Source organism: Lepidochelys olivacea (assembly GCF_965140295.1).
Source record: "Lepidochelys olivacea isolate rLepOli2 genome assembly, chromosome: 7".
NCBI lineage: Eukaryota > Metazoa > Chordata > Testudines > Cheloniidae > Lepidochelys > Lepidochelys olivacea.
The window spans coordinates 33,407,057-33,432,244 of NC_140417.1; the positions used below are offsets into that span (position 1 = coordinate 33,407,057).

General features: G+C 59.9%; 1 protein-coding gene across 3 annotated transcripts; it reads left to right on the top strand.

The window, feature by feature from the left end:
* The first annotated feature begins 918 nt into the window (after positions 1 to 918).
* SIPA1 (signal-induced proliferation-associated 1) lies at positions 919 to 25,188 on the top strand. Of its 3 annotated transcripts, none has more exons than XM_084633535.1 (17): positions 919 to 978; positions 8,570 to 8,630; positions 12,118 to 13,507; positions 13,851 to 13,978; positions 14,170 to 14,358; positions 15,248 to 15,422; positions 16,695 to 16,798; positions 17,090 to 17,247; positions 17,761 to 18,343; positions 18,510 to 18,784; positions 19,425 to 19,658; positions 20,177 to 20,267; positions 20,606 to 20,771; positions 21,324 to 21,422; positions 21,688 to 21,769; positions 22,252 to 22,333; positions 22,648 to 25,188. In XM_084633535.1, the coding sequence occupies exons 3-17, from the start codon at positions 12,541 to 12,543 to the stop codon at positions 22,792 to 22,794; spliced, it is 3,480 nt and encodes a 1,159-aa protein (XP_084489661.1). In that variant the 5' UTR covers positions 919 to 978; positions 8,570 to 8,630; positions 12,118 to 12,540; the 3' UTR covers positions 22,795 to 25,188. The 3 variants fall into 3 exon arrangements, with proteins under 3 accessions (XP_084489661.1, XP_084489663.1, XP_084489662.1); XM_084633537.1 differs by having other exon boundaries at positions 21,691 to 21,769; XM_084633536.1 differs by lacking the exon at positions 919 to 978 and adding an exon at positions 6,587 to 6,650.

The following is a 25,188-nucleotide window of genomic DNA, read 5'->3' on the forward strand; positions in this document are numbered from 1 at the left end:
TTCAGAGCAGGACCAATCCCCCAAATCCCTAAATGGCCCCCTCAAGGACTGAACTCACAACCCTGGGTTTACCAGGCCAATGCTCAAACCACTGAGCTCTCCCTCCGCCTCGGTTCCTAGCCGAGGGGATGCTGCAAGGCTGGTTGTGGGGTGGGCCCAAGAGGGGAAAGCACAAGGAGGGGTTCTCCTCTAGTGCCAGGGGTCTGCCTCAAGGCTGGTTCCTGTGTGGGTCCGGGGCCCCCTTTGCAGGTGAGAATCTTGTGCCTATCTGGGCCTGCCCGAAACTTCTTGTCTTGCCGAGCACAGGGCAGTTATTGGCAGGAGTGGGAATTATGTGGGGGAGGAGGGGTGGTCAAGGAACGAATGGGGTGCAGCTTGTGTGGCTGCATCCATCGACTGGGGTATGCTACCCCCACCCTAAATATTCACTGAGCCAACTGCCCCCCTGCCATACTCTTTGTATATGGGGATCTCTCTAGGATGGGTCTGCATGCCTGGTTATGGGTCCTGGCAGCAAGGACCCTGGCCCTATCCTGTCCCCCAACACTTCCCTTGCCCTCAGGTGGGGGGGTCTGTCCATTCATCCCTCCGGTATGCAGGTTGGGGGGGTCAGTCTGTCTGTCTGTCCCTTGCCGGACCAATCTCTTCCCTCTGTGCCTGGTAGCACACCGCATGCCTCTGTCTTTCTCCTCCTCCCGTCCCGCGCCTGTCTCTCTCCTTCCCACCCTCTCTGCCTGTCCCCCCCCGCCTGTCTGTCTCCCCTTCCCCCCCCCCACACCAGACTCTGTCCTCCCCACCGCCCCCGCGCCTGGCTGCCGTCCCCCTCCCCCGCCTGTCTGTCAGTTCCCGCTCCTCCGTCCGCAGCAGCGCCGGCGGCGCTAGGACACTGCGGGGACGGGGCGGGGGTCCTGTCAGCTGGGAGGGGAGGGAGCGGCCGGTGCGGAGGCTGGGGGGAAACGCGGGACGCCGGACCCGGAGGTAGGAGCCCCCCGCGCCCATCCCTGCCCCCGCACCGCCCGCCCGCCCCACACGCTGCCCCATCCCCTGCGCTCCCCGCTCCCCCCTGCTCGACACAGCGCCCCCCCTCTTATCCCTACACAGCTGCCCCCTCCCCGCCCATCCCAGCGCCCCCTCCTCTTATCCCCACACAGCTCCCCGCTCCCGCCCGCCCATCCCAGCGCCCCCTCCCCTTATCCCCACACAGCTCCCCCTCCCATCCCAGTGCCCCCATCCTCTCATCCCCACACAGCTCCCCCCTTTCTGCTCCCCCCGCCCATCCCAGCAACCCTCCCCTTATCCCCACACAGCTCCCCGCTCCCCCCTCCCCCCGCCCATCCCAGCTCCCCCTCCCTTTATCCCCACACAGCTCCCCCTCCCATCCCAGTGCCCCATCCTCTTAGCCCCATACAGCTCCCCCCTCTCTGCTCCCCCCGCCCATCGCAGCGCCCCCTCCCCTTATCCCCACACAGCTCCCCCTCCCATCCCAGTGCCCCATCCTCTTATCCCCACACAGCTCCCCCCTCTGCTCCCCCCACCCATCGCAGCGCCCCCTCCCCTTATCCCCACACAGCTCCCCCCTCTCTGCTCCCCCCGCCCATCCCAGCAACCCTCCCCTTATCCCCACACAGCTCCCCCCTCCCCCATCCCAGTGCCCCCATCCTCTTATCCCCACACAGCTCCCCCCTCTCTGCTCCCCCCGCCCATCCCAGCAACCCTCCCCTTATCCCCACACAGCTCCCCCCTCCCCGAGCCCCCATCCTCTTATCCCCACACAGCTCCCCCCTCTCTGCTCCCCCCGCCCATCCCAGCAACCCTCCCCTTATCCCCACACAGCTCCCCCCTCTCTGCTCCCCCCGCCCATCCCAGCAACCCTCCCCTTATCCCCACACAGCTCCCCCCTCCCCCATCCCAGAGCCCCCATTCTCTTATCCCCACACAGCTCCCCCCTCTCTGCTCCCCCCGCCCATCCCAGCAACCCTCCCCTTATCCCCACACAGCTCCCCGCTCCCCCCTCCCCCCGCCCATCCCAGCTCCCCCTCCCCTTATCCCCACACAGCTCCCCCTCCCATCCCAGTGCCCCCATCCTCTTATCCCCACACAGCTCCCCCCTCTGCTCCCCCCCACCCATCCCAGCACCCCCTCCCCTTATCCCCACACAGCTCGCCGCTCCCCCCACCAATCCCAGCGCCCCCTCCTCTTATCCTCACACAGCACCCCCACTCACCGCTCCCTTGCCCATCCCACTGCTCCCATCCTCTTAACCGCACAGAGCACCTCCGCTCCCCCACCCATCCCAGTGCCCCATCCTCTTATCCTCACACTGCACCCCTGCTCCCACCCCTCACCACTCCCCCACCCATCCCAGCGTGCCCATCTTCCTAACCCCTCACAGCACCCGCACTCCCCTCACTGCTCCCCTGCCCATCCCAGTGCCCCCATCCTCTTATCCCCACATAGCGCCCCTGCTCCCCCTCACCCCTCCCGTGCCCATCCCAGCACCCCCATCCTCCTCACACCTCACAGCGCCTCCGCTCCCCCCATCACCGCTCACTGCTCCCCCACCCATCCCAGCACCCCATCCTCTTATCCCCACACAGCGCCCCCGCTCACCGCTCCCCCGCCCATCCCAGCACCCCCATCCTCCTCACCCCTCATAGCGTCCCTACTCCCCTGCCCATCCCAGCACCCCATACTCTTAACCCCACACAGCGCCCCACCCATCCCAGCTTTCACATCTTCACCCCTCCCAGCACCCCCATTCCCCCCTCACTCCATACAGTGCCCCCGCCCATCCCAGCTCCCCCCCATCTACTTCACCCCACACAGCGCCCCGGCCCATCCCAGACAGTGCCCCTGCTCCCCAGCCCCACACAGCACCCTGGCCCATCCTAACCAGTGCCCCCACTCCCCATCCCACCCATCCCCCTGAACCCCACCCAGTGCTCCCATTCCCCACCCCGTCCTGCTCACCCCACACAGCACCCCTGCCCATCCCATCCATCCCCCTGCTCCCCATCCCCCTCACCCCACACAGTGCCCTCAACCCATTCATCCCCCTAATCCCACACAGCACCCCCAATGCCCACTGCCATCCCCCTCACCTCCTACAGCTCCCCCACCCATCCCAGCTATTCCCTTGCACCCAGCACCCATGATTTCCCCATCCCCCTCATCCTACACAGTGCCCCCTGCCCATCCTATCCATCCCCCTCACCCCACATAGCATCCTCACCCATCCCATTCATCCCCCGGTCCCCCACCCATCCATCTATCTCTCCTGTAGCCCTACCCAACGCAGTGCCCCTCTCCACAGCTGTCCTTCCCAGTGTCCCCCAATGCACACACACACCCTTAAAAGGCACCAGGTTTCCACTTTTCAGGTGAAGGGCAGACCCCCAGTGTGTGTGGGATGTTGGTGCCTCTGGGTTGGGGGGATTTGCTCCCACAGGAGTAATGGAAGGATTTACGGGAGAGCTGCCCCCCATTTATCCCGGGTTTGCTTTCACCGAGGGGAGAGTATCCAGCCGGGCATCATCTGGGACTATTTATAAAAGAATGGGATAACTAGAGGGCAGGAGTTGGGGAGAGCTATGGGGCAGGAGAGGCTGAGGGTTGGGGGGCTGGAGCTTGGAGGGCTGGAAGAGGGCAGTGGATCTCATTTCTCATCTTTTAAAAATTCTTTTATTAATATTTTAAAACTTCCCTGATCCCCACACAACGCAACCCCCACCACAATGCCACTCCTTCCCCAATGTCCATATAACACAACCCCCCAACACAACACCACCCTATCCCACAATGCCCACACTACACCCCCCTAACACAATGCAACCCCCTACCCCAGCATCCACACAACACTGCCCCTCCCCCAATGCCCACACAATACAGCCTTGATCCAACACTGCCCATGCCCCAATGTCCACACAACACAGCCCTCTCCTCCTATGCCTACACAACACAACCCCCATCACAACACAGCCCCCCTTCACCGAATGCCCACACAACTCCACCCCCCAAAACAATAACCTGCCCCAACACAACGCAGCCCTCCTCTCCCCCCACAGCACCCACACAATACAACCCGTCTGGCACCATGCTCAGCACACGCAGCACCCTGGGTACAATCCACAACACAACCCCCTTACCCAGCACCCAGCCGCAGCTGGTTGGGAACCACAAGCAATGGGCAATTCCGACATTCTGGATTTTGTTTTTCTTTCCAAATCGGAACCAAAAAGCTGGAATCTTGGGCAAAACGAACGTCCCAAAACGGTGATTTAGGGCCTTGGCCCTGCTTGGGTTTGATTAAAAAGTTACGCCATTTTGATTTTCTCAATTTGGTCCATTTCATTTTGACTTGTCCAGCGTACTGAAATAGTAAATCCAATACGTTCTAGAGGAGATGAGCTATTTATATATATAATAATAATAATGGAATTAAGATTGTAAAATAGTATGTCTCCAGTATATCACCATGCCTCTATTACAATATTCAATATCTATATCTATTTTAATATGACAAATGTCCTAGCAGTGCTAATATTTTGATATTTATAGCTAGTAGATTTAGTATTTTCATAAAACAAAAAAGTCCAAAGGAAACGAACCAAAACAATAAAAATCAAAACTGGTCATTTTTTCCTTCATTGAACCGGTGCAGTCAAAACCGTTCGTTTTTTTCCCCCATGAAAAATTTTGTCGTAATTGGCAAGTTCCCGCAAAACATTTCACATTCAAAGAATGGCTGTTATCAGCGGAGAACTCCAGCCAAAAAATTCCAACACATAACGCAATACAACACAACCCCCTTACTCCGGGCCCGGCATGACCCCATATGCATAACATAACTCCTGCACTTGATGCTCAGTGAAACCCGATATACACAATACAACACAACCCCTTCACTGGATGCCTGGTGTGACCCAATATACACAACACAACACAACCCCTTCACCCAGTGCCTCCTGTGGCCTGATATACACACCACAGCCCCACTTGCACAGTGGACATCTCCCACCACAACACACCCACAAAATGCAGCATAGCTCAGACCTGGCCCAGTGCTGCCCCCTCCCAGCACACTTCCCATACACCCCACTATCTCAACACAACACCCTTGGCCCATGGCACAGCACCACAACCCAACACCCCTACCACTGCAACCCCCACACACACCCCATCCCACCACTCCTGCATGGCCCACACTCACATAGCCCCCTCCAGCCTACTCTCTGTGGGGCAGAGGGCAGGCTAGATGGGCAGGGCAGGGCAGGGGATGGAATCCCTGGGGGGTGGACTTTTAATCAGGGGGCCCCAGTGTCTCCCCCTGCCAATCCGAATTGCCCAGATCAAGGAGATGGGAGGGAGCTGATGGGATAATTATAGTGTGGAATATAATTAAGCAGGGAGGGGTGGGTCACAAGGGAGCTTATAAAAGAATGAAGGAAATAAACGTGTAACAGAAAAATGGGAACAGATGAGTATTAATGGAGGGGCAGGGCTCAGTGCATTGTCGGGGGGGGGGGGGTAGGTTGTTCTGAGTAACACCAGGCCAGCTTTGCAGAACCAGAGATAGCTTGAGGGGAAGGGAGGAAGCTGAAGGGGGGAACTTCACACATCTGTGTCCACTCCCCACCCCCTCCGCACCAGGGATCCAGGCCCTGGGACACCTGTCCAGCTCTGATCCACCTGCCAACACCCCTCCCCCTTTGTTCTGAGTGACTGGCAAATCCCTCAGGGATGCTGGGGCTGTGAGTGGGGGAAAGCTGGGGGGCGGGAGGGAGCAGTGGGGATTTTAGATGCAGTTGGAGACTCAATATCCTGCTATTAGGCAAATCTGAATAGAAACATACACAGCCCCCTAGTTCTGCCAGTGACCCTCAGTCCTGACTCGCAACCCCCCGCCACCTGAGCCCTGGCCCCCTCAGTCTTCTGAACCACAGCTCCCCGTCATGCCAGTCCTGGTCCCCCCTAGCCCCCAGCTCTGCCACTGCCCCTCAATCCCAACCCACAGGTCCTCATCATGCCAGCTATACCCCCTCCACTCCTAGCTCTGCCAGTGCCCCTCAGCCCCAATCTGCAGCCTACCCGCCATCCCAGCCCTGCCCCCCCCTCCACCTCCAGCTCTGCCAGTGCCCTTCAGTGCACCCCAGACAGAGCAGACAGACAAACATACCCAGGTGGTAGCCAGAGCATTAAGCTGATGCAATTGCTCAAAGGAGTAATTCGGTGGTGAATTTATAATCCAAATAATTAATTATAATAGGCAGGAGGTGTTTAGTGGTTAGAGCAGGAGGGCTGGGAGCCAGGACTCCTGGGTTCTATCCCAGCTCCGGGTTGGGCCTGGAGCGCAGTGGCGGGTGAGGGGAAGCTTGAGGGAAAGAAGGGAGACGTGGGGCCTAGGCACTGATAAACTGGGCAGTGAAGAGAGGAGGGGAAGGGGGGGGGCATATCTAAAGAGACTTCATTGTCCTGGGGCCCAAAGCTGGTTGAATTCCATCCCCTCTAGCTGGAAGATGGGCCAGATGCCGGCTGCAGGGGGGAGCGAAGGCCTAGGAGAGGGGATGGTTGCGGTCGGCAGGGTTCCCCTGACACTGCAGCCACACTGGAGCCCCCCAGGCAGTGGAGCCCTCCAGGCCATGGATCTCGAGGTACTGGGGCAGGGGAGCACCCTGGTGAATGCGCAGCGTCCCTCATACACGGATTACCATTCTGTTAAATGGCTGCCAATGTCCCCCGTTCCCGTTCACCCCCCTCCGCATGTCCCTGAAAGGCCCCTTTGAGGGCAGCAGCCTCGGGGTGACGCAGCCCAAATAGCATCCGCCCCCACTACCCTGTGGGGGCGGGGAACCAATTCATGGCCAGGCAAGGGCATCTGCTTGCCTAAGTTCACTTGGACCAGGGGACCAGCTGCAGAGTCACTGGGGCAGCGTCGGGGCCTGACTCAGCACGTCCTGGTACCAGTAATAAGGATCCCCCAATATTCATAGAGCTCTGCTGGTGCCCCTCAATCCTGACCCACACCCCCTACTATCCCAGCACTGGACTCCCTTGCCCCTCCCCCACTGTGCCGGTACTCCTGATCCACAGCCCCCCCTCCCCCCCCGCCCCTTATCTCCCTGTGGGCACGAGGCACCGATTTGTGGTTTCCACTCTGAACTGGCAGCGGAAAGAGCAAACGACCAGTTGGTTGGGTTCTGGGCTGGGCTGTGTGAAGCAGGAAGCCCAGGGCTGGGAGTGGGGGGGCCTAGGGCTGGGCTAGCAGGGGTATGTGGGCTGGGAGTGAGCGGCACTGGCAGGGCTGTGGGGGAGCCCAGAGCTGGGATAGCAGGGGGCTGTGGATCGGGATTGCGGGGCACTGGCAGAGTGGGGGGCGGGGGTGGCGTGGTTAGGCCTAGCTGCATGGCCAGGAAGCTGCTCACCGGTTTGGGGGTGGGGAGTCGGCAGGTCACACTCGGGGCCTGGCTCTTTCCTGAGGATGTTGGGGGGGTGGGGGGGGTGGCTCAGGCTCCTGGTTGCGCCATCACTTCCTGCACAGCAGGAAGCGAGTCAGAGCGTCCGCGCCACCCAGCGCGTCTGGACCCCGAGGTACCGACCCCCCAGGTACCGAGCCCTTCGCCTGGCTTGGAGGGTGCTGGAGAATCATGGGGGGGGTACCAGGGGGCTGATGTGGGCGGCTCCCAGGCTGATGGGGGTGCAGGTCGTTGGGGAGTCCCTCACGCTGGAGCAATGAAGCAGGTCTGGGGGGCAGGTGAGGGGGGGCCAGCTTAGGCTGACCGGGGATCTTGTGGTGGGCTGGGGCCCAGCCGGTGGGAGGAAACAGTCAAGGGCAGCATGGCGGGGGGGGGGGGTGCGTCTCCAACCATCCTTCCTGGGGGGTGCCCAGAGAGGGGGTGTTTTCCCAGGGCAAAATAAGTGCGACAGGCAGCTCAGACAACAGGTCCCAGAAGAGCTCTGGCCGAATCCCTGTGTCCATGGCCATGCGGCTGCGGCCATGTGTCTGTCCCCCTCCCTGCCCCCATCTCCTCAGTCTAACCAGATGAATTTTGTGTTTCCTGCCATTGTCGCTTCCTGAGACCTGAAATCACACCCTGAAACTGAGCACCTTCAGCCCCCTGCCTGAGTGTGGAGTCCCCTGACCCCCCATGTCCCTTCCCCCCACATCCAAAACAGAGGGGGGGTGATGGGAGCATCTCCCACTTGCACAGACACCCCAGCCCTAGGCCCACCACTGTCCCCAAGCCTCCCCATCCCCCCAGACAGAGGGAGTGAACGCCGGTGTGCAGGAAAGGGTCCCAGCAAGCTGAAGCTCCACACCTTCCTAATTCCCCCTCTGCTGATACAATAGGATGCAGGATTCTCTTTCACTTCCTGTCCTAAATCCTTGGGAACTGTCAATGTGCAGCTGTTAAACAAGGCCCCATACACAGCTGACTCTCATCACCCCACAAGGGAGCTCTGTACAGAGAGCCCCTGTGCCCCACCCCAGAGGTGGCTGTGTCTCAGCTCTGGGCAAGGGATCCCCCTTCCCCCTGAGGAAATACTGATTTCTTGCTCTCTGTTTCTCCAGGTCCCTGTGACACCCCTGGTCTGAGACATCTGTTCCGTCATCCCCCGGTCCGGAGAGCTGGGTGAGTTGCTCTTTCCCACGTGTGGGGATGGGGGTCAGACACATCACCCATGTGTGTGTGGGGCGGAGGGCACTGTGCTATGGGGGATTATGGGAGCCCGAAGGGGGCTGGTTCAGCGACCAGCCCCACATTTGGTCCCCAATAGACACCAAGCAACCCCACCTCCCCCTCCCACAGGCATTCAGCTCCCATTAACCCTTTCCCTGCCAACCCCCCCACAATAGAGACCCAGGAATTCCACCCCACTCTCTGGAAAAAAAACATTGGTTTGTCCCAAGTCCGACCTCCAAACTGGTGGGGAGAGTAAATGGGGTGTGTGTGTCCAGGGTGAGGTGGGGCTTGGTGGTTGCCCCAGCACAGTGATGGGGCACGATGGAGCTGCTAGGTGGGGGGAGGAGGGGCTGCATCAGGCGGGTCCTTTGTTAACACTCCAGCAAGCAACTAGGTTAACAAATATCAGAGAGGTAGCCATGTTAGTCTGTATCCACAAAAACAATGCGGAGTCTGGTGGCACCTTAAAGACTAACAGGTTTATTTAAACGCTTGTGCCTAAATAAACCTATTAGTCTTTAAGGTGCCACCAGACTCCTTGTCTTTTTAGGTTAACAAGCTCGTCTGCACCAGAGACTAGGAGATGGGGCCTTTCCCTCTAGGGGGCACTGGCTCTGATCCAGCCCCAGGGTAGGGAATGGGCCTGCTCAGGGGGCAGGGAATGGGGACACAAGGCCTTTCCCCTCTAGGGGACACTAGTTCTGATCTAGCCCCAGGTTCATAGTGAACATCGTTCCTGTTTGTGAGATGAGGTTGCTGGGTCTTAGGCCAGTCATCCCTAGTAGAATAGGACACCTCCCACACTGGGCCTGGACCCTGGCTAGCAGAAAGGCCTCAGGAGTGGGGCTGAACAGGCTCTGGGGACCATGTTTTCCTCTCTGCCCCCATGACACGGGGACCATACATGGTGCGGGGCTGTGTGTTTGGAAGGGAGCCCTGAGGGGGCAGGGGTGAAGAGGAAGAGGGTATTGGGGAATGGGGGAAGGGGAGAAGGAAGGGGAGAAGGATAGCTCAGTGGTTTGAACATTGACCTGCTAAACCCAGGGTTGTGAGTTCAATCCTTGAGGGGGCCATTTAGGGATCTGGGGCAAAAATTGGGGATTGGTCCTGCTTTGAGCAGGGGGTTGGACTAGAGGACCTCCTGAGGTCCCTTCCAACCCTGCTATTCTATGATGAGGGGTAGTGGGCCTCTCCCTGCTGTCTTCCCTGATTTGGGGACTGCACAAGGGGTGTATAGGAGCTGGGGCCTCTGAGCCAGCACCTGCCCCCGCCATGAGCATCACTTCAGACACCCACTTCCCCCATGCGTCCTCACCTCACAGATGTGGCTCTAGCATATTAGAGAGGGGGAGGGGGAGATCAGTGGCTCATCTGACACTTACAGGGCCAACCACAAATGGGGAAGTCCGGGCCACTCATGCACCTCCCCCCCCAAGAACGTCTGGGCGCTTCAGTTCCAATATAGATTATGTCACCATCAAAATGAGCTTGATGGGTCTTAACCTTGGCATTGTCTGGGCTGCAGGTTGGCAGTGAGGGGCACCAACAGAGCTTGGGAGGGGAGATACCAGAGCTCTGCGGGTCGTGAATGAGGGACACCAACAGAACCGTTGCAGAAGCTGATCTGCTGCCCCCCTTCTCTGTCTCTCCCTTCTGTTCTTGCCGCTCCCTGAACCTCTCCCCAGCCTGGTTTGTCACTGGCCAAGCAGTCAGCTCCCCGCCCCCAGAGTCCTGGGGAACCAGGGACCAAGGAGGGACTGGGAATGGCGGATCCAGGACAGGGGCTGTTCTGCAGATGTTTGGAACCCCAGTAGTTGTGGGGAGTCGGTGTGGGAGGGACAGGTTTGGGGGAGTCAGTTCCAGGTTGGCAGGGCCACAACTAGCTGGGGGGGCAAGTTCAGTTCTGGGGTGCAGGGTGATTATTTGTCCTTTTGACCTTCCCCCTGCCCCCGGCTGGTCTCCTTCACCTCCCTCCCCCACCCCCCACGGTCTGACCTTTCCCTGACAGATTCCACTCTGCAAGGCTCAGCAACTTCAGAGAAAGCAGAAATGTGACTGGGGGGGCACTGGGTGGGTGCAGGGAGTCGGGGGATGGTGCAGGGGGCAGGTGTGTGTAGGGGTGTGTCACTTCAGCTGGGGTCAGGGCAGCAACTCTGTTTCTGCCCCTGGGGGGGCATTGCCTCCAGGCTGGGCGCCTCAGCCCTTTGTCCCCAGTGTCCCCCCACCCCCTGCAGGAGGAAACTGCTACAAAAACAGGTACTTGTGCAAGTTCCTGTTTTTTGGCTCTTTCTGTTGGCAGCTCCATGTGAGGGCCCTCTTGGTCCTGTCTCTCTCCCAAACCGAGCCAGCCAAACCCTAGTTCTGGGCGCAAATTTGGGCCAGTGCCCCCTGCTATCAGGCCAGTATCTGGGTGGTTTTGCCTCAGCCATTATGCGTCACAGAGTGTACCTGTGTCAGGCAGCTGCTTGTCCCTGATCCCCCCATTCAGCGCCGAGACATTCTCACACACACACACAGCCGCCCCGTCTGAGCGAGGGCAGGAAGCTGCAGCTAGAGGGGAGCATACGGGGAGATTTCCTGCACAGAGCCCTGACCACAGAGCCCTGTCCCGTCTGCAGCTGCTGCTAATGTCCCCACCCACCGGTCACATCAGCATCCCAGAATGCACCTGCCTCCCCATCGTTCATGTCAACCTCTCATAATGCACCTTCCCACCCATAATGGTCACATCAAACTCCTAGAATGCACCTGCCCTCTCTTTCCCAGACTGCCCTGGGTATGCAGCAATAGCCCTGTGTGTCCCCCACACTCCCCTGTGATAGGGCAAAGCTGCCTGACATCAGGGCTCCATCGGGCCCAGTCTACTGTCGGGGGCATACCCAGAGGTCAGAGGGGAGAGGGCACAAAAGGGATTCCCACTGAGTGAGGATGACAGATCAGTGTCCCAGAACAGGACCCAGTTAGTAGAGAGAAAACGTGACCTAAACATTATTGAACCAGCCCAGGAAAGTGCCTACATGTTAGAGAGGGAAGCACAGGGGTTTCAGAGTGGAAATGTACTCTGGGTACTAGGTAGATAAACAGCCCAGAAAAGTACCCCAGTATTAGAAGGAGAGTATCCTGGTATCAGAGAGGGAATGGCTCAGTACTTGACAGAGAAATTTGCTGTAGAAATACCCCCTCCTCAAGCCCCTGCCCCCGTCATCTCCATGGCGAGCAGCCCAGGTTGGCACCTGGTGTGTTTCAGTGCTGGCCCCATCACATCAGGGGAAGGGTGTCCAACCAGTCGTCAGAAATGCTCCTGGTGTTTTCGGGCAGCTGGGGAGATGGGACCCAGCATAAGCTGCCTCAGTGCTGGGGGGACAGAGTCCAGCATCGCAGCCTGGGCCTCTCCCCATCTCCCCCATCTCAGATCTCCCCTCAACTCCTTTCGCAGGAAGGCGGCTCCCCACCCCATATCAGGATCTGGGATTGAGCAGGCTGCTTCACCAGGAGCTGAGAGCAGAGCGCTCTGCTCAGAACCCGGGCTGCACCAGGACCAGCCCTTAACCCCCAGCATGGCACGCCGGCCGGCCACACCCCATGGCTGGATTTGACGCCTTCCAGCACAGCAGCGCCTCCACAGCGGCTCCCCATGACGCTCTTGTCCAATGAGATGGTGGGCCACGCCCACTGATGGCCAGAGGCCATAAAGGAGAAAGCTGACTGGCAAAGGGTAGAGCACGTAGTTGTCCTTCCCAGCCAATTGGATTGCTTCCTTGACTCTCGCTCCCCCAAGCCTGTGTGCATGTGATTGGCAGCTGCGCCTCGCCGTCCGCCAGGCCGTCTCATTCCTGTTTTCCGGGGGGGGAGGGGGGGCATGTTGGTGAGGGGGAGGGCCATGCAGTCAGATGACCTCTTCGTCCGCAAGATCAGGCGCCACTCCACCCGGCCCCATCTGGCCTCCATCTCCTTTGACGCCAAGGGGATCCCGGCCCCCCTCCTGCGCCCCCCCCGGAGTGAGGTGACTCAGGGGCTCCCCAGAGGGCATGGCACCGCCCCTGGCCTGGCCTTAAGGCCTGCCAGCCACATCATGCACCGCAGCAACAGTGACGTGACCCTTGGGGAGGGGGTGCCTGGGGACGGGGCACCTCCCTCCTCGTCACTGGTGGGGGCTGGGGATTGCGGGCTGCACCGGGACTATGGCAGCCTGAGCTCCATCGAGAAAGGCCCAGGGCCTCCCCGCACCCGTGCCCACAGCCATGAGGAGCCACGGGCAGGCAGCCCAGCCGCTCGGCGCTTCTGGGACCCCCTGGTGCTGCTGGGGCTTGTGGGAGACGAGGTGTGGGAGGGGGACAGCCAGGGGGCTGGGGCTGCCATGTCAGAGCAGGACAGGGGGGAGGAGCCCCTCAAGTTCCCCCCACAGGTCTGGGTGCGCCAGCTGGCCCACTATGACGTGCAGAGCATCCTCTTTGATCCAGGTGAGGCGGCCTGGTGCCAGGGCAGTGCCGGGCGCCGGGTGCGTAACATCACCACAGGGGCCTCAGCCGCCTCGACAGGGCCTGCCCCCACCCCTGTCCCTGAAGAGCCTGACCCAGGTGATGGCAAGGATGGGCCTCTGGTGCTCAGTTGCCCCCACTTCCGCAATGAGATTGGGGGCGAGGAGGAGAGGGGGCTGGGCCGGCGCCAGGAAGCAGGAGGGGGCGCCGGGCAGCTGCCCAATGCGGCCGTGTCTGTGCTGGAGGAGCCACGGGAAAGTTACCCCACCAGAGGCAGCCGGGCCACCCACTGCATTGAGTATGCCGACCTGGGCGCCAGCTACTACCGCAAATACTTCTATGGCAAGGGTGAGCCAGGGCAGGGGAGTAGGACACAGGGGGCAGAGTGCATGGGGGGGGTACAGGGTATGGGGAAGAAGGAGCAAGGGGCACAGGACATAGGGAGCATGGAGGTGGGGCAAGGGGCCAGCTGCTCTGAGTGCTGCTATGCAAGGGTGAGCTGGCAGCAGGAGAATGGCCCTGGCGGGGGCAAAAGCTGGGGGCGGGTGGCAGGAGGCTGGCACTCAGGAAGAGGGAGGTGCAAGTGAGGGTCCGTGGGGCTGGCATGCAGGAGGGGTCAGGGAATGTGTGAGAGGGTTGGGGGCAGTCCTGGCGATGCCCGTCTCTAACAAAAGCCCGTCCCCTGGCACAGAGCACCAGAACTTCTTTGGGGTGGACGAGCGCCTGGGAGCGGTGGCCGTGTCGCTGCGGCGTGAAGAGAAGGAGAAGGAGGGTGCCAGCCCGCAGTACAGCTACCGCCTCATCCTGCGCACCAGCGAGGTGGGCGCCACCAGGGAGCCTGGGGAGAGCTTGCAGCACAGGGGCACTCCCAGGGGGAGCAGGACACTGTGGGTAGGACACCGCCCTGGAGAGGGGGGGTGCTGTGGGGGGAGTCCTAGTCAGGAGGCAGTGCAGGGGTACAAAAATTCCCTGGCCTTCTCCCCACCCGCCACGGCTTCTCCTCCCCACAGCTGCGGACCCTGCGTGGCTCAGTGCTGGAGGAGGCACTGCCCTCCACCGCCCGTCCCCCCACTGCCCGCGGGCTGTCCCCCAAGAAGCTGCTGGAGCATGTGTTGCCCGACCTGAACCTGCAGGGGCTGCGCCTGGCATCCAACTCACCCAAGGTGCCCGAGACACTGCTCAAGCTGGATGAGCAGGGGGTGAGTATGTGAGTGACGGAGTGCCACAGGGATTCTGCCATGGGCCTGCCCACTATGGGGGGTACAGCGGTGGGGGTGGTGAGGGACCTGGGGGCAAGAAGGAAGCCAGGCTCTGTGGGAGGGGAAGTTCAGGAAGAGTATGATCAGGGTGGTTTGGGAATGGGGGGTCCTGAAGTGTTGTTTTGGGGGAGTTGGATCAAGGTCTTCTGTTGGGGGCTTGGGTCGGGGGGCTTGAGCACTTTGAGGGGGTCAGCTCAGGGGGCCCCATCAGGGGTCACTGTGTTGAGAGGTCTGGGCAGTTTGTGCGGTTGGATCAATGATCCTATCAGGGATGCTACATTGGTGGTGAGATTGGGGTATTTTGAAGGGTTGAGATAGGGGTCCCATCAGGGGTTGCTGTGTTGGGGAGGTTGGGGTATTTTGGGGAGTTGAGTTAGAGGACCCATTAGGGGTTGTTGTGTTGGGGGGTTGAATTGGGGCAGTTTAAGGGGTTGAGATAGGGGTCCCATCAGGAGTTGCTGTGTTGGGGGGGGTCAGGGTATTTTTGGGGGTTGGGGTCTCACTGGGGTTGCTGTGTTCGGGGGTCAGGATATTTTGGGGGATTGAGTTAGGGGTCCCATTGAGGGTTGCTGTGTTGGGGAGTTGAATTGGGGCAGTTTGAGGGGTTGAGATAGGGGTCCCATCGGGGGTTGCTGTGTTGGGGGGTTGGGGTATTTTGGGGGATTGAGTTAGGGATCCCATAAGGAGTTGCTGTGTTGTGAGGTTGGGGTATTTTGGGGGGTTGAGTCAGGGGTCCCATTGGGGGTTGCTGTGTTGGGTGGTTGAACTGGGGCAGTTTGGGGGTGTTCCCAGTTTGGTCCCATGTTCCCCTCCCCATACCCCTCCCCAGGTGAGTTTCCAGCGCAAGGTGGGAGTTCTGTACTGCCGGGCGGGGCAGGGCTCTGAGGAGGAGATGTACAACAACGAGGGGGCCGGCCCCCACTTCCAGGAGTTCCTGGAGCTGCTGGGCCAGCACGTCCAGCTGCGTGGCTTCACCAAGTACCGTGCCCAGCTTGACACCAAGAGTGAGTGTGGGGAGGGGGCACTGGGGGTGGTAACTGTAAACAGATACATGTAAAGCCCCAAAGAAGGCTGGCCATGCTCCCAGCATTGGAGACTCTGTCCCAGGAAGCAACGACTCTGAAAAAGACTGGGGCGGGGGGGTTGGGGGGATAACCTGCTGAACAGGAGCTCCCAGTGCCACGCTGCAGCCAAAGGAGTATCATGATCCTTGGACGGATAAACAGGGGAATCAAGCGGAATGGGGAGGTTCTGTTACCCCTGTATCTAGCAGCGCTGTGCCCACAGCTGGAGAACTGTGTCCAGTGTGGGGGCCTGCACATCAGCATCACAAACAATGTGGATAAATTGGAGAGGGGTCAGAGAAGAGCCCCACGAATGTTTGAGGGGTTGGAAAACCTGCCTTACAGTGAGAGACTCCAGGACCTCAATCTCCTCAGCTTATCAAAGAGAAGCTGAACAAGTGACTTGGTCACCATCCCTAAACACCTACACAGGGAGCAGAGCTGGGGTAAGGGAGGCTCTTCAGTCCAGCTGACAAAGGTCAAACACAACCCTGTGGCTGGAAGTTGAAGCTAGACCCATTTGGACTGGAACTAAGGTACAGTCTGTTAACGGTGGGAATCAGTAACTGCTGTTACAGCTTCTCCAGGGCTGTGGTGGATTCTCCACCCTTGGACATTTTCCAGTCTCCACAGCTGTTTTTCTAACCAGTCCACTCTAGTTCAACCAGGAATTGTTTGGGGGTGGTCTAGTGGCCAGAGGTCAGATTAGAAGAGCACAATTGTCCCCTCAAGCTTTAAACTCTGTGGAAGGGAGGGTGAAACCCAGGAAAGGGAGCATTCTAGGGGGAGGAGCAAGGAAATATTGGGTGGCCAGACCTTGGGGGAGGGGGAACCGGGGTGGGGTTGGGCTACTGGAAAAGGGGCCAGGGGGGCTGAGGGCTGCAAGGGGGCTGGACTGCATTGGCAGCTGCCCCCTGCCATTTGGCACCAGTAGACACATTGGGGAGCTGTCATAGCAGGCTGCCCTCTGCCAGCCCCCAGCGCACCCCATGAGGTGGGGAGCCTGGTTTTAAAGAGTCCCTCCCTCACCCCAGGGTAGGGGGACACATTGGCAGCAGGGGGTGGGGAGGCTCTGAAGGAGGGGACTGTATTCTCCCCTCGACCCAGTCAAGGGCTTTCCCAGCTACGCTCTGCTGAGCCCCGTCTTTCCCTGCCCCAGTAACGCCCCCACTCCCCATCCCACTGACATCTCCCATCCTGTGTCTCCCCCAGCTGACTCCACGGGCACCCACTCGCTGTACACCACATACCAGGACTATGAGATCATGTTCCACGTCTCCACCATGCTTCCCTACACACCCAACAACCGCCAGCAGGTGAGGCGGGGCAGGGCACTGGGATGGGGCTAGCACAGAGGATGGGGTGCTGGGGTTCACCAGGGGTCCAGAGGGAAGGATTTCTGGGAAGGAGGAATCCAGAGGGTGCAGGAAGAGAATCTGGGGGGCACCAGAGCATGGTGGAGAGTCCAGGCAGCTCAGGAAAGGGGGGCAAGGGTGGCTGACCTGGAAACAGGGAGGGTTCCCATCCTGCTTTCCATCCCCATCCCATGCCCAGCTCAGATCCTGCCCTTCCCCATCGCCGCAGTAACACCATCTCTCTGGTTGTAGTTGCTACGGAAGCGTCACATTGGCAACGACATTGTCACAATCATCTTCCAGGAGCCAGGTGCACAGCCCTTCACACCCCGCACCATCCGCTCACACTTCCAGCACGTCTTCATCATAGTGCGCACGCATGAACCCTGCACCGAGCGCACCACCTACAGGTGAGGGATGAGCACTCGGCCAGCAGGGGAGAGGGGACCGCGCACTAAGTGTGCCACCTGGAGGGGAGGAGTGGAGCATGCGCCAAGCACACCACCTACAGGAGATGGGGGAGGGCGTGCCCAGAGCGCTGCCTACAGGTGGGGGGAGTGTGCGCTGAGTGTGCCACCTTCAGATCAGGGGAGAGTGTGCACTTAACACACCACATACAGGAGAGGGATGAGCACGCTGCCATCGGGGAAGGGAGAAGCGTGCGCTGAGCGGGCCACCTACAGGAGGTGTGGGGAGCAAGTGCTGAGTCTGTTGCCTACAGGGGAAGGGAGTAGTGTGCTCTGAATATGCCACCTACAGTGGAGAGGGGAAGCATGTGATGAGTGTGCCAACTATGGGGTGGTGCGTATGCCAAGGTCTTTCCCGCCTTGCCTGCCTCCTTGCCATGCCATCATCCCTGTCGCTGGCTGAGCCCATGGCTGCCCCCAGCTGCCCCATGCCCTGACTCCCATCTCTCCCCTCAGTGTGGCAGTGAGCCGCACCAAAGACATCCCACTCTTTGGACCGCCCATCCCAGCTGGCCACCGCTTCCCCCGTACACCCGCCTTCCGGGACTTCTTGCTGGCCAAGGCCATCAATGCAGAGAATGCAGCTGAGCGGTCAGGCAAATTCCACGCCATGGCTACCCGCACGCGCCAGGAGTACCTGCAGGACCTAGCGCGCAGCCATGCTACCACCACCAGCCTGGAGGCCTCCTCCTCTCGCCTGCCCCTGCTCTCCCTGGGCGCCAAGAGGAAGGAGCGGGCCAAGGGGGCCAAGGCCTGCGAGCTGCAGAGTGCAGGGGCCCTGGTGTGGAGCGTGCGGGCACAGGACGGAGACCGGGCTGCCCCCGAGCTGCCCTCCCTGCTGGGCATCTCTGCTGAGTTTCTGGTGCTCATTGAGGCCAAGGGCAAGCGAGTCATCTTCAACTGCTCCTGCCGTGATGTGCTGGCCTGGACCTACTCGGATTGCGGCCTGGACCTCTACTACGGCTCCGGGGACTACATCTCCGTGCGGCTCCCTGACGGCCAAGGGGATGAGGTCAAGGACATTGTGCATCGGCTGCAGGTAGGGCCTGGGCCACTGGCAGGTGGGGGTACTGCAGGAGAGCTCCCGGCTACTCCAGCCCTGGCCTCTGCCATAGGGGGTGCTGCAGGGAGTGGGGCAGGAGCACTGGGAGGGGTGTTGTACAGGAGGCAAAGCCAGCCCTGCCCAATGCTCTCTCTCCCCCCAGCTGGTGACGCGGGGCTGCGAGACGCGGGAGCTCACTCTGCTGCGGAACGGGCTGGGCCAACTGGGTTTCCAGGTGGACAGCGAGGGCTTCGTCACTGATGTCGAGCGCTTCACCTTTGCGGAGAAGGCTGGCCTGCAGCCTGGCGCCCGGCTGGTGCGTGTGTGCGAGCGGGCACTGCCCAGCCTCAGCCGCGCCCAGACTACCGAGCTGCTGCGCACCGCCAAGAAAGTCACCATCACCATGGTGCCTCCTGACGAGAATGGCAAGCCCCGCAGGTGAGCACAGCGCCAGCTGGAGGTGCTGGGGGGGAGCTATGAGGTGCTGTGGGTGGCATGGGTTCTCAGGGGTGTTGAGAGGGGAGGGTGCCCAGGAAGGGGTGCTGTGGGGCAGGAGCTCCCAGCAGGGTCACTCAGGGTTATGGGTTACTGGCAGGGATGCTCAGGCATATGGGTTGGGGGTCCCCAGCAGGGGGCACTAGCAGGAGGGGGCAGGAGCTTCCAGGAGAAGCTGCTGTGGGACACAGGGTGGGAGTGTTGGTAGGGAGCTGTGGGGAAGGATGCCGAAGCATTGGCTGCAAGAGTCCCCAGCAGGGGGAATGGCGGAGTGGGGGTGCTATGGGGCAGGAATCCTTGGGGAGGGACACTGTTGGGGGACAGTGAGGGTAGGTGGCATATGCAGGGAGTTGTGTGGGGCAGGGTAGAAGGTGCGATAGGGTAGAATGGGGGGCAGTGGCGAACACTGTGGGACAAGGAGGAGGGCTCTGTTGGGGGTGCTGTGCGGCAGGATGGAGGGATCAGTGTGGACTGAATGGGGTGGGATCACTGTGGGGGCTGCTGTGGGGCAGGGTGGGGGGGGACTCAGTGGGATGGGAGTCAGGGGACTCTGGGACCCTGCCCCATCATCTCTCTCTTACAGGAGTTTCTCGGAGCTCTATGTGAAGTCCCTGCAGGAGAAGCGGCGCAGTGATTCCCCGGCAAGGGAGCCCCCACAGCCGGCTGGGGACCCGGGGCCCGAGGGGGAGCTGAGACCAGCCACGCTGCAGCTGCTGCGCTCGCTTTCCCTGCAGGATGGACCCCCCCATAGCCTGGCTGAGGAGCGCACCGAGTTCCTACGCAGCCACAGCGAGGGCACTGCCCCTCCCAACCTGCCGTGAGTGCTCCCACCTCCTGGGACCCCACCTCCATCCCACCCTGTCCCCCCCCACTCTGAGTGCCCCCACCTCCTGGGACCCCGCCTCCATCCCACAGTGTCCCCCCCACTCTGAGTCCCCCACCTCCTGGGACCCCGCCTCCATCCCACCCTGCCCCCCCGCACTGTGAGTGACTCCCACCTCCATCCCATCCTGACACCCTTCCCCACCATACGTGCCCCTCTCCATCCCCCCCGGCCACCCCCTATTCTCCCCCCCAGCTCCCCAACCTGCCATGAGTACCCCTTGCCTCCTCAGACCCCCGCCTCCACCCCACCCCCATCAGCCTCCAACCTACTCTGAGTGCTTCCCCAGCCTCCTAGGAGTCCTGCCTCCCCCCCAGATCCAAATCCCACCCAACAGACTGGTTGACACCCACCTCCTAGGCTCCCCACATCAGCTGTTATCCCCCCCGGCATTCCCGCCCCCTTTTTCTCAGCTGTGTTTGCCACAGGCTAATGTTCCTCTGCCTCTGCAGGTCCCAGAGCAGGGAGATCCCCATGTTATCTGACCCCACACCTGACCTCATCCTGGCAGCCACACCCAAGGGGCCCCCTGAGCGGGACACGGTGAGTGTGTGTGTGTGTGTCCCGGCTTCCCCCTACAGGATGCAGTCAGGCCCCTCGGTTACGTGTGTGCTGTTGCTCTGGAGGTTTCACGTGCACTGTCATTCTTGGCATTCCATGATGTGCACTGTTATTTGCAGCTATTTATTTGTGAAATAAATCTGTTAACCTGTTTAACAGCCCCTGTGTCCCACCCCAGAGATTACTGCATCTCAGTACTGGGTGAGGGTTCCCTGTATAAACAGCCTCCGCATCCCACCCCAGAGATGGCTGAAACTCCAGGTGATGGACCCCTGGCTTATAGAACCCCAGTCATCAATCACTGTGTTCTCTTGTCCCAGGACCATCCAGGAGACCCTACATCATTGGAGCAGGCTCCCACAGATCATGGGGTCATGGGTAGCCAGGCCCCGCCCCCTAGCGAGACAGCTCCACCCACCTCGGACATGAGTGACACCGAGAAATTACTACCCCGTACGCTCTCGCTGCGAAACTCCATCACCAAGAGTAAGACAAACACACACATGCACCCCCAGTTTGATCCTGTCCCATTAGCATCAGGGGAACTTTCCCTTTTCCAGGTGCAGGGTCCAGCTCCAAGTGCCAGCTGGGTGCTTTGTGCTGGGATTTTTCTCCAATTAAAAAAAAGAAGAAGTGGGGGATGGGAAGGAAAAATGGAACTAAAGTGTGGGGCTGGGGCCCCAAAGCGGGTTTTCACACATCAGGATTCGACCCCTATTTGTTTCCTTTGAGATTTCTTTGTCGAGAACCTACGCCTGTAACAAAATCTCAAATCCATTGACCAAAGGGGGCTTGCGGGGAGGGGGAATCTCAAGTCAATAGATTTTCCCCAACTCTAATTAACTCTGAGGATGGATGTTAACGAATAGCTGCGACTGAGCTGTGAGGCTAGAACCCGCTGGAGGATAACAACAACCTTCTAGTACTTTAGCCCAAGCTGGGGGGCCTGGTTCTGGGTCTGAAGGGCCTTACTTTGGACAGCTGCTGGGCTCCTTGCCCTCATTCATGCCATTCTTTCTCCTGCCCCACCCTCTCCAGTTCTGTCGGAAGCCGGTGAGTCCCTGGAGGAGGAGTGGGACTCCATCTCCAACCTGGCTACCACCTGCAACAGCATCCTAGAGGCGCTCTCGAAGGAAGGTGAGCAACAGATTTCCATGCTGCATCATGGGTGGGAGTGCCCAGCTTGCATAAGCACAGAGAGGGGCTGGAGTCTGAGAGTTCCTGGTGGAGGACTTGGTTGTGGTCTGTAGCAAATCCCTAGGCAAAGAGCTTTGTTAATGGGGGGCTAAAGCTGGGAAATCCCTAGGCAAAGAACCTGGTTAAAGTTGTCTGGGGCCAGGAGTCGCAGCAAATCCCCAGTCTGAGGAGGAGAATCTCACTCTGTCTCCCCTCTTTTCTGCAGCAGGGCAACATGTGCTGGAGAACAGAGAGCCCCCCGGTGGGAGTGGCCAGAGGAACCCAGGCCAGCAGCCCCCCGAGGATGAGTAAGAAGCTACACAGAGGGGTGGGAGGAAAGATGGGGGGAGGTTTTCATCCACTAGCCCCCTTTTCACTGTATCCTCCCTGCTCTCATCCTCCCCCTTACATATTCCATGATGATAACACAGTCAGAGCAGGCAAAAACAGCAACAAACCATCTCTGGCTCAGCTCGCATCCCAGCTTTGTGGGACTTGTTTATCAGGAAGCAACCAGGGTCATCTGGTGGCTGAACAGTGAACTCCAAGTGGGTGTGCCACAACACTCCTCCAGTGGGAGGCTGACACATTCACTGGCTCTGCACCTTTGGAGAGCTCTCTGACAATCCTGGGGAGGAGAGGATACTGAGCGGGCTGGGCTCTTGGGAGACGAGGGATCTTTGCTCCCCCTGCCCCATCTGATCTCAGCCTGACTGATGCATATTGTCATCCTATGAATCTCTCCATCCCCACACTCCTCTGTCTCTCACTCTTTCTTTCCCTCGCCCAGAGGCCATCAGTCCCGGTCGCTGTCGGAGAAGGTCTCTCACTTGGAGTCCATGCTAAAGAAGCTGCAGGAGGACTTGCAGCAGGTATGTTCGGGGTGCACAAGGGAAGGAGAAAGTGGGTTAGGGGAGGAGTGCAGAGGGAGTGGGGGCAAAGGTGAGGAAAAGAGGGAGGGGAGCGGAGGGCGGTGGAGGCTGCAGGAAGGAGGGCAGGGGGCAAGGCACTGCAGAGGAATTACAGGGCAGGTGTGGTGCAGGCGTTAGAAGGAGGTGCCATGAGAGGGCCAGACGGGGGCAGGGGCTGTGGGGTGGGAGGGTCAATGGCAAGTGAGTGGGAGGGACTGGGTTGGTAGTGGGGGGTGCTGTCCCTCCCCACTGACCCTGCCCCCCTGTTCTTCCAGGAGCAGGCAGCCAAGGCAGCACTACAGGCCGAGGTGCAGAGTCTGCGGCAGAACAACCAGCGGCTGCAGCAGGAGCAGGAGAGTGCAGCTGCCCGGCTCAGCCAGGTCACCCGTCTGCTGTGTGGCTCCCCTGGCCAGTCCCTCTAGGGGCCTTGGGCCGCCTCCACCCTCACTTGCCCAGTCATCCCCCCACTGCCCTTGTCTCCCCATTGACCCCACTTCCACTCCTCCCCTCTCTGGTCCCCAGGGGGCACTGTGGTTACCTCCAGGAGGGACCACAATCTGAACTGCACTCTGGGGGGCCCACTTTGCGACTGGCCATGCACAGGGGATTCGGGCTACCAATCCCCCAAAACTGCCTGGAAGGGAAGGGAGCCCCCCCTGGAACATGGCTTCTCATCTCTCAAGACTTTTACCGCTGGGGAGCCCAGCACAAACTCACCAGCCCAAAGGCTACTGCCAGGAGCAGGCTCTGATATCGGGGTACAGGCAACACCCCCAGTTCCAGCTGGCTAAGCTCATACACAAATCTCAACTCTTTGGTAAATCTGACTGTAATGGGCAGGAGGTTGTAACCTTGTCATCTGTGGGGTGGGCACAGGAGGGAGGGCTGGTGTTGCTGAGCAGGAGTGAGAAGGAGGGACTTAATGGCATGTTTGACCTTGACCCCCTTGGAAAAAATCAACTTGCAATACCCCCCAATCCTGCTGCATCAATCCAGGCCTCAGGAAAACCCTGGCATGAGAGAGAGAGATGATTCTACTCTCCCACTCATACAAATGCTCACACACATGTGACTGCACACATTCATGCACATTTGCACACACACATGACTGCACACACACACACATACATTTGCTCACCCAGATGCACTCCTCACACCAGCTCAGAGTGCTCCCAGTCCCACACACGCCCTCACACTGATGCACGCCTGTGCAGACTTGCTCCCACTCGTGCTTGGGCAGACTATGCTCACACTAATGCATGCTCACACTCACGTGCTCTCACTCAAGCGCCCATGCACTGACACATGCTCCCATGCAAACACACACTGTAAAACCTTCACTCCGGCTGCCAGATCCCCCAGACTCCTAAGGGTCCAGAGCCCCACCCCCATCCAGCTCTGACCCGGCCAGCGGGGGAACCTCTTGGCCTGAAGAGGGTGCCACCCTGCCTGGTAACTGTGAAGATACTGCAAGCTGTGAGTTAATGCCCCCTCTCCCCCAACCCACCCCAACCCATGCCAGCTTCCCACATAGCAGAAAGGAGGTATGGGGACATTCAGAGGTGAAAGTAAGCTGGTACGCCCCGGTATGGCAGACCGGTAAGAGCCGGTGCGCCGTACCAGGACCAGCTTTCCGAGAGGGCAATTGAAAGCCCTGGGGTAGCGGCGGCAGGGCAGGTAGCCGCTGCTACCCCCTGGAGCCCTTTAAATCCCCACCTGAGCCCTGCTGCCCGAGCCCTGGGGTACAGGGTGGGGGGGCTCTGGCAGGGATTTAGAGAGCCCCGGAGCTCCAGCCACTTCTACTGCCCTGGCCCTTTAAATCTCCCCCAGAGCCCCGCTGCCGAAGCCCTGGGGTAGTGGCGGTGGGGCTCCAGCGGGCATTTAAAGGGCCAGGGCGGTAGCAGCGGCTGGAGCCCCAGGGCCCTTTAAATCCCTGATGAAGCCCGGCCACCGCTACCCCAGGGCTCAGGTGGGGATTTAAAGGGCTCGGGGCTCTGGCAGCTACTACCACAGCAGAACCCCAGGCCCTTTAAAGCTCTGCCAGAGCCCAGAGCCCCGGGGTAGCGGTGGCAGCCGGGAGCCCCCAGGGCTCCTCAGTGATTTAAAGGGCCCGGGGCTCCGCTGCGGCAACTGGAGCCCTGGGCCCTTTAAATCGTCCCTGAGCCCCGGGGCTCCCAGCCACCTCTGCAGCTGGTAGCTCGGGGGTGATTTAAAGGGCCCTGCGTTCCCAGCCGCCACTATTGCAGCTGGAGCCCTAGCCCTTTAATTTCAAGGGCCCAGGGATTTAAGGCCCTTCCTCTTCTGGTTGAGGCCACGCCCCCTGCTCAGGACTCCGTTGTATGGGTAAGTCCTCTAACTTACTTTCACCCCTGGGGACATTGCTTCTGGTCATTTGCTTCCCCCCCCAGCAGTGCCCCTCCCTCTGCACAAGCCCATCCCCTACTACCTTCCCCCCACGCTCCATCGAGACATAGCCTCCATACTGTACTGGGGGGAGGGAGGTGGTACAGGGCCCAGCCCCCCATTTGGTGCTAGGGGATATTTCTGGAGAGTGTCCCTTATTTCTGGAGGGGGGTCCCCTGTGACATGGGGGGTTGTCATGTCTCCTTTCGGGTTGTAAATATTTTAGTACCAAGCAGAACACAAGTCCTTGTTTCAGGTTTATTTGTTTGTTTGTTAGTTTTTTACACTGAAAATGGCCAATCTTAGAGGCAGAGAATCTGTGTCTGATGTGAATGTACAAACCCAAGTGTGTCTGTCCCCCGGCCCCTCTGTGCAATAAAGAGCCAATATGCAGCTCCCAGGGTCCGACACCA